The sequence below is a fragment of the Lepus europaeus genome, chromosome 2, assembly GCF_033115175.1.
Source record: "Lepus europaeus isolate LE1 chromosome 2, mLepTim1.pri, whole genome shotgun sequence".
Classification (NCBI taxonomy): domain Eukaryota; kingdom Metazoa; phylum Chordata; class Mammalia; order Lagomorpha; family Leporidae; genus Lepus; species Lepus europaeus.
In genome coordinates, this window is record NC_084828.1 from 116,426,864 (window position 1) to 116,442,582 (window position 15,719).

Genomic DNA, 15,719 nt, shown 5'->3' on the forward strand with positions numbered 1-15,719 from the left:
CTCTCCTCTCCCCTTTCTCTTCTCCCCCTTCCCAGCTGGCCAGGGTTGGCCTAGGCAGTCCAGGACATGTCCTCAGAGGTCTGGGGAGGACCCCAGGGACACCTTGCCTCGCTCACCAGGGGCTGGTTCCAGGTGTCCACAGGCCACCCCTCTCTGTTGCTGCTGTGTATGGGGCTGACGCACCTCCACCCCCTTACCCCAGCCTTAGGAGGCCCCACCGAAGAACAGGTTCAGCCTGGACTTCCGGAGCTGTGCCCCTGATTCACACCGGATTCCGGAAGCCCTCGGGGCCCCTCAGACTGCAGAGCTGGAGCTTGGTGAGCGGTGAGAGCAGGGGTCGTCCTGCCTGCGGCCCACCCTGCCACACGTGTCTCCGCGTCCCAGCCCTGTGCGGGCCTCCACGCTCCCCTCACTCTGGGGGAGACCACCAGCCCCGCCTGCAGGGTAGGCATGTGCGCGTGGAGGCCCGGACTCCGGCGCGCGGGCAGGCCCGTGCGGGCACGTAGGACCCGACCCTCGCCCGCCCATGCCCTGGGACACGCACGCGTGTCTTCTGTGACCTCGAGAAAGGATGATGGGAGACAGATTTGCAAGCGTTCTCGGTGGGGACGCTGGCCCTACACCCGGGGCACTGGAATGAGCTGCTCCCTTAAATAAAACCCTTTGGGAAAGAGACCCAAAAAAGCTGAAACAATGCAAAAAAATAAAATAAAACTAAAAATTGCTTATTTTCAAAAATTTGAATAATCACCTTGTAACAATGATCAAATTTGGTCTATGTTATGTCATGATTTTAAGGAATCTTATTTCAACCAGATATTTTGGATTTTGAGCCTTCTTGGCATTCTTGACAGGCATTCAAAAAATCAAAGTTTCAAACAATCTGGTCTCTAAAATTTCCAGTAAATCCTGGACTTTGGTTTTTCCAGTTTGGGCCCAGCTGAAAAACTCGAAGGACCTATGTCTGTCATCTTATAGAGACACCAACTAATCAGGCTATTTGGATTATATTAGAAATACTGTCAAGATGTGACCTGGTACCAAACTTTAAGTTTCTATAATGGAAAATGCTATTAATACAAATGTTTGAGAATTAAAAAGTCTAATGATCTTGTGTTACTAGACATGATAGTTATCTTAATGAGAAAGCCCCAGAGGCCTAAAGGGTTAAATACTTGTAAAATCCTACAGGTGCTTTCAAAAATACTGTGAAGTAAGCAAGTGCCTCTTGTTGGTTGATGAGTTTATAATTTTAAACATGGCGACTTAAAGTCTTTTGTCATCCACAGTTATATATGATCTGCTGCTCATAAAACTAAAGCGTTGTTGGTTCTGTGTTTAGCTGTCCTCCTATAGGTTCCTATGGACTTTTTCCAGCCACTTTTATTGTATTCAGTACTTTGGGATGGCTCTGTAAACAGATGAAGCCAATAATGTATTAACAGTACCAACTGAGACAAAGTATGGTTAACTGAGGTTACTAAAAAGAAAAAGCAATTCAAATCAATTGGCAATCTACAAAAAGAGTTAAAGATTTTAAAAGCTATTATTAAAATTGTTATATTGGTCTATTATGCTATATTATATGTGTGTACATATTGTATGTCCACATGGGGAAATTTTATTAAGAGTTTTATTTTAAATGGCTTATAGATAAGATTGTCCATAAATTTAAGCTGCTAAAATCAATCAAAGATATATTTTAATTTGTGTGACCTGAATCTGTGTATCATATGTTTTAGACTTGTTGGTAGAAAGAAACTAAAAACATTTTAGATGGTTGTGCTTAAGTTTACTGGCTAAACAAACTATACCATGTTAGATATTTATGAGGTGTTTTCAAATACATGATTCTTAAAATTTATAGAAGGCATTGGACCTTCTGGTAAATGTTTTCTTAAGTTGTTATCTAATGGTTGAAACGGTTTGCTAAGTATTCATGTGATATTGCTATTGTCAGCAAGCAATCTAGGACTTGCTCCCTCATTTCTCTATTCTAAGCCCAACTTGTTCTTTCATTTCTCTATTCTCTTCAAGGTAGGAAACTAATTCTATTATGAAGGAATCTGTAGGATGCACAATTTAATCTTTAGACCTTATAAAAGAGATGGCTAACATTTTTGTATAATAGCATAGCCAAAATAAGAACTTAAATAATAATCTCATAGCTAGATTCACATCGCCATCAGCGAAGTATACAGTAAGTAGAAAAAACCTCCCTTTCAGACCAAAGGGAAAGAAAGTTTTAAAGTGAGAATATAATTTTCCTCATGGGCATTGTCTACCTTAGAAAAACTACTACAGAACATGCCTGTGACTATCGACTTGTAGTTCAGGCCACCGAAGATTAGAGATGGGACTTGGGCGCTCCCTTGACTTGCATCCTCTGGTCTGCTTTAACACAAACCAGGAGGAAAAGAAAGCTAGGCATCAGAAGCAATGGGTGGCAGGCCTATTAATGGCTGATCTGTACAGTGATCTGCCCTCAAGGAGACCCAACAGGCCAGTCCACTGCAGTGGCTTTCAATGTGGTAAGCCTGGGCTTCAGCAGAAGTCAGCTTGTGAAGAGCCCTGGCAGCTCTGCCAAGAGTTGGATCACTGGAAATGGACCTGCCCTGGAGTCGAAGGATGCCAGGTCAGAGCCACAGATCTTATTGGCTCTAAGCTGAAAAGCCCTTCACTCAGCCCAACTTCCAAAGTGACCACTGCAGCTGAGGGGATGGCCACGTAGGGTCAGCAACATTGCAGGCAGAACTGTAAATTTCTTGTTAGAGATGCCACCTGCCTTTACCTGGCCAGCTCTCCTCCCAGGCCAGCTAAGTAATGAAAGTCAACAGGGTGCCTTCCCCCAGGAGGTTCACACCTCCCTCAGGATGTACCCCATGTGAAAAGATAGATAGGTCTGGGCCTCTGAATTTACAAGGCCTAAAGCCCACCAGATTATTATCAAGCCCCTTCTATCAGGTTCTGTTTGCCTCTCAATCAGAAAACTTAATTGTAGCTTAGACAGCACCTTTCTTAGCTCCTCTAATAATGACTCTGTCCTTTGTTCTAGGCCCTGTCTAGTGCACTTGGGCCTCATTCCTTTGTAATCATAACCTCTACTCTACCACCAATGGCTCTACTCCCAACCTGTGTGTACTGATGGTCCTCTTCCCCACTTAATGCTGTATAATTGTTCAAACCTGGTAAATGCCACTCTTAGGATCATTGGTTACTATCCTCACTCTGTCTTTTATGACCTTGTCTAAATATGATCAGAGTCGGTAAACTTGGAAGGCTTCCATAGGCAACTCATGACGACAGCCTAGGATGGTTACTGGCGCCATAAACTAGAGTGTCAATTTGTTGGGTCAACAACAGGAGCCACTGTGCAGTTGCTCCTCATGTGGGATCTCTGTCCTTAATGTGCTGTACATTGTGATTTAATGCTATAACTAGTACTCAAACAGTATGTTTCACTTTGTGTTTCTATGTGGGTGCAAACTGTTGAAATCTTTATACTAAATTGATCTTCTGTGTATAAAGAGAATTGAAAATTAATCTTAATGTGAATGGAAGGGGAGAGGGAGCGGGAGAGGGGAGGGTTGCGGGTGGGAGGGAAGTTATGGGAGGGGGAAGCCATTGTAATCCATAAGCTGTACACTGGAAATTTATATTCATTAAATAAAAGTTATAAAAAAAAAGGAACAATTTATAAAATTAAAAAAAAAAAAGAGCCTAGGGTGGTTACTGGTACCATAAACTAGAGTGTCAATTTGTTGGGTCAACAACAGGAGTCACTGTGCAGTTGCTCCTCATGTGGGATCTCTGTCCTTAATGTGCTGTACATTGTGATTTAATGCTATAACTAGTACTCAAACAGTATGTTTCACTTTGTGTTTCTATGTGGGTGCAAACTGTTGAAATCTTTATACTAAATTGATCTTCTGTGTATAAAGAGAATTGAAAATTAATCTTAATGTGAATGGAAGGGGAGAGGGAGCGGGAGAGGGGAGGGTTGCGGGTGGGAGGGAAGTTATGGGAGGGGGAAGCCATTGTAATCCATAAGCTGTACACTGGAAATTTATATTCATTAAATAAAAGTTATAAAAAAAAAGGAACAATTTATAAAATTAAAAAAAAAAAAGAGCCTAGGGTGGTTACTGGTACCATAAACTAGAGTGTCAATTTGTTGGGTCAACAACAGGAGTCACTGTGCACTTGCTCCTCATGTGTGATCTCTGTCCTTAATGTGCTGTACATTGTGATTTAATGCTATAACTAGTACTCAAACAGTATGTTTCACTTTGTGTTTCTATGTGGGTGCAAACTGTTGAAATCTTTACTTAATATATACTAAATTGATCTTCTGTAAAAAAAAAAAAACTAAAAATTGAAAAAAAAGAAAAAGTAGTGGCAGTGGTATTTTGGGAGAGTATTGTAAGTAGCTGCTTAACTAGCTAAGTAATTAATTAATTATACTATGCCATTTGAATTTTTAATTCCTTGCAGCACTCAGAGCTAACTGGTTTGTTGATGGCTTTCAAGTTACTTTTTTTTTAATTGCACTATTATTTATAACTGAAGTGCAAGATTTTTTTTTTTTAATGGAGAACAACAAAAAGCACAGGAAAACCAGGAACATTTATTTATAAAAAATTGTTTATTTGTTTGAAAGATGGAGAGAGAGTGACAGAGATGGTCAGAGAGAGAAATTGTCCATCTGCTGGTTCAGTCCTGGTTCAATTGCCTGCAAGAGCTGGGGCTGGGGAAGGTTGAACCCAGCAGCCTGGAACTTAATCTAGTTCCCTCACAAGTACCTCAGAGCTGATCTGCCGTCTTAGAGGCCGCACATAGGCAGAAGCTGGGTTAGGAAATGAACCTATGGCCTTCAATATGTGATGCAAGTGTCCCAAGGGACGTCTTAACTGCTGTGTGAAATTCCCATCCCACCATTTAACATTGTGTTTTACCTAAGGGTATAAAGATGGGAAATTCATGAATAAGTTTTTTGGTAAAAATATTGTTCAAATGCACACATTTTTGCATATTATGCATTTTTCTTGAACTTTTAAAAAGATTTATTTATTTATTTGAGTCTGTGTTACAGAGAGAGAAGGAGCGACAGAGAGAGAGAGAGATTTTCCATTCATTGGTTCACTCCCCGTATGGCAGCAACAGCCAGGGCTGGTTCAGCCTGAAGCCAGGAGTCAGGAGACACACTAAGAATTAGTCATGAAGGAAAAATTACCCTGGTACTTAACTTTGATTTAAAATTTTATTTATTTGAAACACAGAGAAAGAGACAGAAAAGGCAGGCAGATTGAGAAATACAAATCTCTTATCCACTGGTCCACACTTCCCAATTGCCTGCAACAGCAGGGGTTGGGCCAGGCTTAAGCCTAGAAGCCAGATCTCAATCCAAACCTCTCAGGTAGGTGACAGGGAACCAAAAGCGTATTATCTTCCTGGCTATGAAATAGCAGGAAGCTGGAAGCAGGAGTGGAGACAAGGTCTCCAATGTGGGAGGCAGGCATCTTAAGAAGTGTCTTACCTGCTATATGAATCACCCACTCTGCACTGGTAGATATTTACAGACTTCATTTCAACATATTACATTTTAGGGTTTTTCACTTGCTACAGTAGAATTTGAACAGAATCTATATTTCACCTTTTATGATACTACATACATTGTAAGTATTTCAACTCCATGTTTGATTTAGCATGTTATAAGATATTTTTATTTTTATAAGATTTTATTAAGTATAAATTTGCTATATATATAGTTATTGTTTTGGTTAAACACTCAGAAAATAAATACTTGAGAACTATATAGTAAGCAACATTATTTTTTTAAAAACTCTGGGAACTGAATTTCTAATTTTAGTTCAATTAATGGCTATTTGTGCAATGCTTTAACTGAAAGTCTAAGAATATACATGTACTTTGGAAAAATACTAATACTCTTGATTATTTAAAAATAAATAGTTCCCTCAACGTCTGAATTTTTTTTTCAATTTCCTTGCATATTTTCTTAAATAAATTTACTTATCTGAAGATTCAGCAAGATAAACTTAATTTAGGCAAAATAGATCTATACAATGATCCTGATTTCTAGTTAAACCTATGAAAATTTCCATGTTATTTATTTATTTATTTATTTGACAATCAGATTTAGAGAGAGAGAGAAAGGTCTTCCTTTTTCCGTTGGTTCACCCCCCAAATGGCCGCTATGGCCAGCACACTGCACCTATCCAAAGCCAGGAGCCAGGTGCTTTCTCCTGGTCTCCCACGAGGGTGCAGGGCCCAAGCACTTCGGCCATCCTCCACTGCACCCCTGGGCCACAAAAGAGAGTTGGACTGGAAGAGGAGCAACCGGGACAGAACTGGTGCACCAACCAGGACTAGAACCCGGTGTGCCAGCGCTGTAGGCGAAGGATTAGCCAAGTGAGCCATAGAGCTGGCCAAAAATTGCTCTTCCGGGACGGTGCTTAGAGGCAGCCACAATGGTCCAGCGTTTGACGTGCCGCCGGAGGCTCTCCTACAATACAGCCTCCAACAAAACCAGACTGTCCCGAACTCCTGGTAACAGAATTGTTTACCTTTATACTAAGAAGGTTGGGAAGGCACCAAAATCTGCATGTGGTGTGTGCCCAGGCAGACTTCGTGGGGTTCGTGCTGTGAGACCTAAAGTCCTGATGAGATCGTCTAAAACCAAAAAACACGTCAGCAGGGCCTATGGTGGTTCCATGTGTGCTAAATGTGTCCGTGACAGGATCAAGCGTGCTTTCCTTATCGAGGAGCAGAAAATTGTTGTGAAAGTGTTGAAGGCACAAGCACAGAGTCAGAAAGCTAAATAAAAACATGAAACTTTTGAGTAATTAAAAATCAAAAAAAAAATTTCCATGTTATTTTGACAGCACACTATATTCTCCCATTTTTCATCTTGGATAAGTTGAATCTGTTTATAAGATTCCTAAGCAACATGAATGCTTAGCATTTTTAATTATCTTTCAAATGAGCTTTTTCCTTTTCGTTCTTACCACCTCTAATATTGTCTAAAACATATGAGTAATAAAACATATCCTAGAATCTCTCTGTAGTCTTACCAACTCATTGTGTCTTTGCCAGAATAATTTGTAACCAAATCTATATTAATTATGACCCAATATTATTGAAATAAATATCGCACCAAATACACATGAAACCCTCTTCCTTGTTTTCCAGATCTTTTATTATTTTCTGCTACCCTACCACCCTATTAGCTCTTTTTCTGATACATTTCCTCATTTTTATTTGTAAATTTGTGTTCTGAATATACTATCTAGCATATTATCCACAGTAGTCCTTCCTACTTTGTGAGCTTGGTTCATACAACTACTTTCTGAGTTCTCTCTTTTTTATCATTTACTGATGACTTAATGTTTCAAAGCTTAGAACACATTTTAAAACCAGTCATTTAAAGCAGTTGCTAAAATAACATATTTAAATAACAATTCAAAATAAAAAATATGCCAATAGAAGCACACAAGTAATTTGCAAGCTAATTTCAAAAGACTCAAAAAAAGGAGAGTTTACATTATAAAACATGTTGGACATTTGTTATCATCATGAATGTGATAGTCATTGATTTAGCACTCCTCTGCTGACTTGGCATTTTTCTGGCTAATTAGTCCTCACAAAAAGTGAACATGTGTCACTAAGTGAAGACTTTAGGAGTCTATGGTACTTACATATCGCTAATAATAATATAGTACCTCAAAGAGTAGCAGCTTTAAACATTTCAGTATAGCTCCTGATCTGTAGGTCAGGAGTCCAAACAAGGATTGGATTGGAGATTCTTCTGTAGGATGAGGTGAGAGAAATCATTTAGTGTTTTCAGCTGAAAGGTACAAAATTATATCATTCACATGGGGGGCTGAATGGTTTAAGTATGCAGGATCTGTTGTAACAATAGATTGCTTCCACCACCTGGATGCGTCAGGTAGCACAACTTCTTAGGTAGAGTCTCAGAACTTCCTGAGTGAGCATTCTGAGCTTTCAAGCTTCTGGGCATCTTGTGACCTACCATGCACTCATATATGTCACTTTTGCCACACTGTATTTATTAAGAATGTCTCTAAAACCAGGACTCATTTAAAGGAAAGGAAATAAACTCTGTGACTTAATTAAAGAACTAAGAAAAAAAAAATCTGAACCACCTTTAATCTACCACAGAATGATTTCCTGATTCATCACATTCCATTTAGGCAGCTCCTGAGTTATGTAACACATGTCAAGAGGAAGTGTCCATTTAACTCAGTTTCTGAATATCAGCATTGAGCAGATCCTTCTAGTAACCAACTTTGGAAGTGTAACACCATAAACTTTTGAATTGTTAAGTCACAGACTTATGGATAGTTGGTAACTGCAGCACGATTGTCATGAGGACTGCAAAAGAATATTTTTGCTGGATCTGAAAGACTTGAGTGAAAGATAGTATGAAAAAGTCAGACTTTGAAGTCAGGCAGAACTGTGCTCAGTCAATTCTTTACTGACGGAACTTTGATGAGTGAACAAAGAAGAAAAATATAGAGTATCTTTAGAAGAGGATATTAAATAAACTATTTGACTGGAAGAGAAGCTTCTGGAAGTTGATAATTACTGACAAAAGTTGAAAGTAAGTTGAGAGCAGATTTTGTTCAACTTGAAAACATACAACTTTAGTTGCAAGCAACAAAAGAATCATGAGTCTGTTTATTAGATAGTAAGAGAACAGAAGCAATGTCCTTGCCAACTATTAGCTAAGTAACTTACAGGGTGAAGATGGAAGATGAGTGAATTAGCAAATGTATTATTAGTAGAAAACAATGCCTACTTTCTCTCCCCTATTACCCAGTACACACACAATTCTTTCACATTTAATATAATTTTGTTTCCACTCTTCTAGTTTGTCTCCTGTGAATATTTATATATTCTTCAAAAACACAAATGGTCTTAGATTTGTTTTAAATGATTCATACATGTAACATAATACTAGGCACATACCAGGTCATCTAGAGAAATGCTTTAATAGAGTAAATTATAGAATGTTATATTTATTTTATCAGGTTCTTTTATTTGCTTCTCTGGGAAAATATGAATAAACTTTATTCTGTTTTCAGGAAAGAAACTCTAAGAGATATTAAAACATAAAAGTTTAGGTTAAGATTATTATAATGAAGATTAGGACTTTTTTTGAACGAAGTGACAATATTTTTGTTCATTTAAATGAATTTTCAGAGTCTGCAGACATACACAAAGAAAACTTAAGAATTGAGCAATTTTGTGGTTTGAGGCTTGAATTATCTGGATAATTGCTTCAATTTTCCACCTCACCACACATGGCAACACAGACTCAACATGCATATTCCTACACATTGGGAAAAATCAGTTTTTCTTTTTTATTCATGGGGAAATATAAACTAAAAGGTTAAATATTATTAATATTGTGAACAAAGTGTAGTCTACCCTTTCACTGATTAGTTTTAGGTCGATGTTTTAAAACTCTATTCAAATTCAGAATTTTGAATTCAAGGCAATATTTGCTCTTAAGACAAATTGGCCTAAAGGATGCAATTGAAATGGAAATGGAGCGCTGCAATCTGCGGGGAGGTGAAGGAATGCTCATAGTTCATTAAATAATGTGAGTAGTAATGAGGTTTACACAAATCAAACAGTGTGTTAGGTAATTGTAATGTTGCTTTGTGGTGAACCACCTGTCAGGAAGCACTTCCAGCCGAAGGCTCAATCTGCTCTCCTGCCTCCAGACGATTTCTAATTAGTGTAAACTTCATCTGTGGCAGGCTACCAGAAAATGAAAAGTTGTTTGTACGCCTCTTTCTTTTCTCTATGATGAAGGAAAATAACTGCTTTATTTCCAGTACTTACTTTAGGATTTCAAGAAGGCATTTGATACTCAGGTTTGAAAAAGAAAATATATGCATCTACTCACAGTAGAAACACAGACACTCACAACAAGATTTCAGAGAAGTTGTATGCTTTAGAATCCCTCCTTTACCAGGAGGATAAAGAAAAAAAAAAAGAGAGAAAGAATGAAAAAGAGCATGGAGGAGGAGACAGGAAGGCAAGGCACAAGAGGAAAAAAAAAAGAAGAAAGAAAGGAAGGCTGGTAAAAGTGATACAAATGGATGTAAGATCTTGATTTACATATCTGTATCACTTTTAAGTTTTTGAAAATCATTGACATGCAAAATGTCTTATCTACATTTCTGCAGTATGAAATTGGAAATATATTCACCAGCAACAATAGTGAAAAAGCCGTAGACTGCAAAAATTTACATGGTTATAAAATAATAACATTTTAGATCATCTATTACTAAATTAGATATTTTTAGTCAATTCCAACTAAAAAATTTATTACAATCGGATCAGACACTTGGATCAGTCCTGCTATACTTTCTGCACCTACACAGATTGCACTACTTGAGCCTTCTGAAAAGCACGGTTTAGTAATTAAAAGCTTGACCTTTCCTACAAAAAGTCTTGATTTCAAACAAAAGCCCTAACAGTTATCAGCCATGGTCCTTAAGCAAGGTCATGTAACTTCCTAAAAATCAGTTTTGTAATTTGAGTAAGAATGATGATAAACCTTAATTCACAGGTTGCATGTGTGGAATAAATGAGAGTGTATCAGTGGCACTATCCACTTTGTCTATTCAGTTTTCTGTTTGGTAGTCATGGGATTGAATTTGTTACACTCTACCCTTAAATGTTTAGGACATATAGATCTGATGACTTTACTAACCAGCCTCACTTGCTCCACTAGCTCCATCTACAGATGTAGGACTTTAGTTTTGGCTCTGCTGGTCACTTCCCATGACTAGAAATAGCTGTCACTGCTCCTGGACAGCCCCTCTTACGTTTTCTTGTCTTGTCTCCCTTAGTTGGCATCTATGGCCCCAGTGTAAAAGATGCTTCCTTCTTTCTTTCCTCACCATGACTGATCATACAAATTTGGGTTTAAGCCCATCTCTAGATGGGTAAAAGACTAGCTTACAGCATATGAGGGGATTACATTTGGACTTCACTAAGAGTTGCAAGTGAAGACTTCAATAAGAATAGCCTTAGGGTCTAGATGATAAAACATCTAAATAATAGTATGATCAAGTTGCCCTGATATTAGCTTCCCAATTAAATTTGCTGTAGATAATGTTAATAGTGTCTGAAATGCTTGGCATGAGTTAAACTGAAAAACATTACTTCTATTTCTAGAATATAAACAAACACTGGGATCTAGGAGAAATGAATGGTGGTGAAAGAAATATTTCACAGTTAACCAAGTGTCTAACTTGTATGTGGAAGCTTCAAAAAGTTCACAGAAAATACAATGGAAAAATGAGTTTTTTATGGTACAACGATTTTGAAATCCATAGTGTTTTTTATAATACACATGTTCAATAAACTTTATGAATTCTCATTGTATGCATGAATTTCTGAAGTTTTTGTACCATAAAAACTCCTTTAATTCCATTTCCCATGAACTTTTGGAAATAACTTCATATGTATTTAAAATATGATAATGCTTATGTAGAAGAAAAGGAATGAGGAGGAAAAAGAGGAGACCTAGGTTTTCTGTGGGACACTGAAGATGCTCAATTATCCTCAGATATGAAGAGAATAGGTATCCAGTAATGAAAACATGGTATAGAAGAATGCTGTGTTTTTCCTATTTTTTGGAGTCAGTGATCACTCCTCTTGTACCCTAAAGGAGGATTATACATGCCAAAGGTTAGTAATTATTGAATCACCACTCTATGCCAGGCACTTTCAGACTCCCTTTCAACAATCATGGGAAGTCGATATTGACATCATCCTTCTGGGAAGAGCAACTAAGGTGCCATTTCTAGTGACTGGAACAGTTGGAAAAGCAAACAGGTCTAACTGTTATTTCCTGAAATATACCTTTCCTACTTTAATTTCTGATAAGCACAAAAATAAGGCTCTGCATAAGTAAATATTTTATTGGAAAAATTGAGCCTAATAGCAGATGTGTAAGTATGAGATGCCTTCAAAAAGTTCATGAAAAATGTGTATTATGAAGAACTGTGCATTGATTTCAAATTTTTTATGCCCAAAATAAACTAATAGTTTGATTCCATTTTTCCACTAACACTTTGCAGTAATTTTGTATGTGTAGGCATGTGAAGTTAGCATTTTAATTTTTAACTTATGTATAATGTTGATTATTGAAAATCATAAGAAATATGGGGCATTGATAAATTTGGACAATTGGAGATTGTTTTTATTTGAAATAAAAATTTAATCTCCCTTTCCTTCTAATATTACAGGAACTATTTTATTCTATTATGGTGATTGGCTATAAAGGAAAATCACCTTTTATTGAATGTCAAAATAAATTCATAAAATTCTAGATGTTCTGTATTGAATTTGACTCTGGCATGTCAAATATGAAAGTTTTCTAGCTAATTGCATTCAGAGGATTTGAATAATGTTCAGTTAGGGAGAAAAATAATGACAAACTATTTCAAGAAAGGTTAGCTGGATGAGGTATTAAGCATTGTTGGTTTTGATTTCATTAATTCCAAGAAACATTGCATATTTGAGAATGTTTTTCTGAGACTCAGTATCAGTTGAAATTCTGAATTTAAATTATTGTATACAGGTAGTTTATGTAGCCACTAGTGGAACATTTTGAAAAGAACTTTTGTTAAACAGATGGAAGAGATTGAGGAAGAAGACAAAATGAGACAAGAAATGAAAAAAGACAAAAAGTAAATCCATTATAACGAAAGTACCCACTTCTATATGGATTGAATATGACCTGTATTGTAATCATGGAGTCACCACAGATATCATTCGAAGTAAAGACAACTGACCTGATGTCATAGTGTCAATCAATATTATTGAAGTCTTTACTGCATTAACGTTTCTTTGTAAACATTCTCTATCAGTAAATCAGGATGTAGCTACAGAAGATAACTACTGGACTGTGAGAAAACCATGGTGTTAACCAACATGAGATCTTTGCTTCTGTAAGGATATATGCGTACACTAAAATTGGCTTTGAAAAAAACTGACCCTGCTTTCATAAATATATGCAGGACTAACAGTTTCATCATAATTTTGAATGAACATACAGAATAGCAACAAATTAAACAATTCTGTAAATACCTATTAATCTTTATCTCATCTTAGTCTTAGTAAATCTCCATATCATGCCTATTACATAAAAGCTAATAGCATATAAAATTATACAGTAAATGTTTAGTTATGAGTCATAGGCGCAGTATTTAGCTTTTTTAAAAAAAGATAATTATTATTTAGTTGGGCAACGAATCATGCTTTATTTTTTGTCCATTTTTCAGAAAAAGAAAAATGTTAAAATACGATTAAATCTCATTTTGAAGCTTATGGGAATGTTGTACAATATCCAGCTCAGACAGTTCTGATATCTAGATAATCATAGTTGGCTTGACAAGTATTTTTAACTTAATTCTTTATGATGAATTAGGTTTTCAAACTTGATTCAGAGAAAAGTGATCCTAATAATTATTTTAAAAACAGTACAATTTGTATTTATTTTCACCTAACTACTAAAACCTCCAACTGCTATAGAAGACATCTGCCATTTTTGTTCAGTAGAAAATTTAGAAGTAATTTCTCATCTCTTTCAGAAACTAAACCATTTATGAAAAAAACAATTGATATCGAATTTTAAAGATTTTTAACCATAAAATTGAGGATTTAACATTTTTATGAAAAAAATTGATTTCATCTAGGAGATAACTAGGAAGATTCTTTATTAAAATGTTATATAAAATGTTTTTACACCAGATAATTTTTTATTGTTAATCACATTATTCAAAGCCAATATTAGAAGACAGATTTGTCATTCCTTATCATTTTTGTGAGCAAATAACATTACCCATGAGCTAACTATATAAAGAAAACCCAGTGATCCATTTGGAAATGCAAGGTAGGTTGCAAGGATTTTCCAAATAAGATGACATAAACGACAACAAAAATAAGTAAAGCCACATTTCTGAGAATTTAAGTTAAATCATCAATTTATGGGAGCAGAAGGGAAATGGACACCAATCGCTTTATATTCCGTAGACACCTTTCAATAGCTCTATTTCCCATTTATGAAAGGAATGGTTAATTTGATGGCTGAATTTTCATGAATGCATTTTTTATGCAGGACATTTTTTAAATTCATAAAGTTAAGCACTTCGTAGAAAGAGCTTTATAGCAGAATGTTTAGGGACACCAGAGACTTCTATACACCAAAACCTACTAGCTAATCACTCTAATTCATTCTCCTCACCATTCACAGCAGGGAGAGATATTGTTAGGAATGGACTGCAAAAATCCATAGAAAGTTATGTCACTTCCTTTCTCTAAATCTACACTCTCTTTAATAATCTTGGAATTTATATGTAAAATAAGTTATTACTGTATTCAAAATGCTACAAAGAAATATAAAAACTGGATTTCAACTGTAGAAGATATTTTTAGCATAATATCATTCAGCTGGATAGTTATTGAATATATTATTTTACTAAAACACTTTTCACTTTATCACTTCTCTACCCTTTTACAAAATATAAGTTTCTGAATATGAATTCAAGTAACAAGTGAACAGGGAATATATTTGAAATGCAGAATAGAACAGTATTATATCTTATTTTTTCGACAGTGAAAAATTTGAAGGATGGGACACTTCTGCCAAATTTATTGGAAAGAGAGAGATAACAGAATAATTGAATATGAATGAATACCTTGGAAAAAAGTGTGGGATGAAGTGTCATTATATTTGTGATCTATTTCATAAATGTAAAGCTAAAAGTTCGAATGAAAGAAATAGTTTGGCACAATATCTTCTATTAATGTTAAAATACTGATGGAGAAAAGACTCAGGTCAAATCTAAGTTTATTGTTGAATACAAGTAGATGAACGAATTCAAAAGCATTTAAAAATACAGTTAGTGCTTTATAAAGACCCCTCTGTAATGAGAACAATGTAGCAGAGGTTACTGCCAAGGTTTTAGAAATAGAACATCATGCTCAATGTCACAAACCAGCAGCCAGAGATAAGAATTAAGAAGCATCTATGAAACCTGGAAAACTGGGCTCCATGCTTCCCCATCGTTTTCCTTTACAGGAACCATTTAGGTATTTGTCTAAGAACTTAAATGTGATCCACTTTTTGTACCTTTATATATCAGTGAAATACTATGACTTTCTCTCTAGTGCACTTGCTCTGTTTGTCTCTGTCCATCTCTCCTTCCCCATAACCCTCCTTTATTCACTCTCCGCATGATTTTTCATCCATGCCTCATGGACTCAAGATCTCGCTTCCAACACTTCATGCCCTCTCTATCTAGGATCTATAAGTAAAATCCCTATATGTGTATCCTATGATGGTGGGCACTGAATTTGTGCCTATAATGTAAAGAACTTGGCCTGCCCTAGGCAGGCCATTCTTTGGATAATGGGAGTAGGAGCTAGATAGGAAGTGGCACATGTGGGATATGAATCGGAGCCCATAAGAAATCCCGACTCTCACGTGTCAGCTTCACCCATAATGTAGGTCCCGTCTATCTCTCTCTCTTCTATTTTTAATATTTATTTAATTATTTGAAAGGCAGAGCTACAGAGAGGTAGAGACAGAGAGAGAGAGGTCTTCCATCTGCTGGTTCACTCCCCAGATGGCTACAATGGCTGGAGCTGCG

At 36.5% G+C, this 15,719-nt stretch overlaps 1 protein-coding gene across 1 annotated transcript; it reads left to right on the forward strand.

The window, feature by feature from the left end:
• Positions 1-6,466: 6,466 nt before the first annotated feature.
• LOC133749056 (large ribosomal subunit protein eL34-like) lies at positions 6,467-6,876 on the forward strand. The gene has a single exon (XM_062178186.1). It carries the CDS (start codon positions 6,489-6,491, stop codon positions 6,840-6,842), a length of 354 nt encoding a protein of 117 aa, XP_062034170.1. The 5' UTR covers positions 6,467-6,488; the 3' UTR covers positions 6,843-6,876.
• The last annotated feature ends 8,843 nt before the right edge of the window (positions 6,877-15,719 follow it).

Excerpts from the sequence above, each read along its gene's own strand:
- LOC133749056 (XM_062178186.1), top strand. The coding sequence starts at position 6,489 with ATGGTCCAGCGTTTGACGTGCCGCCGGAGGCTCTCCTACAATACAGCC.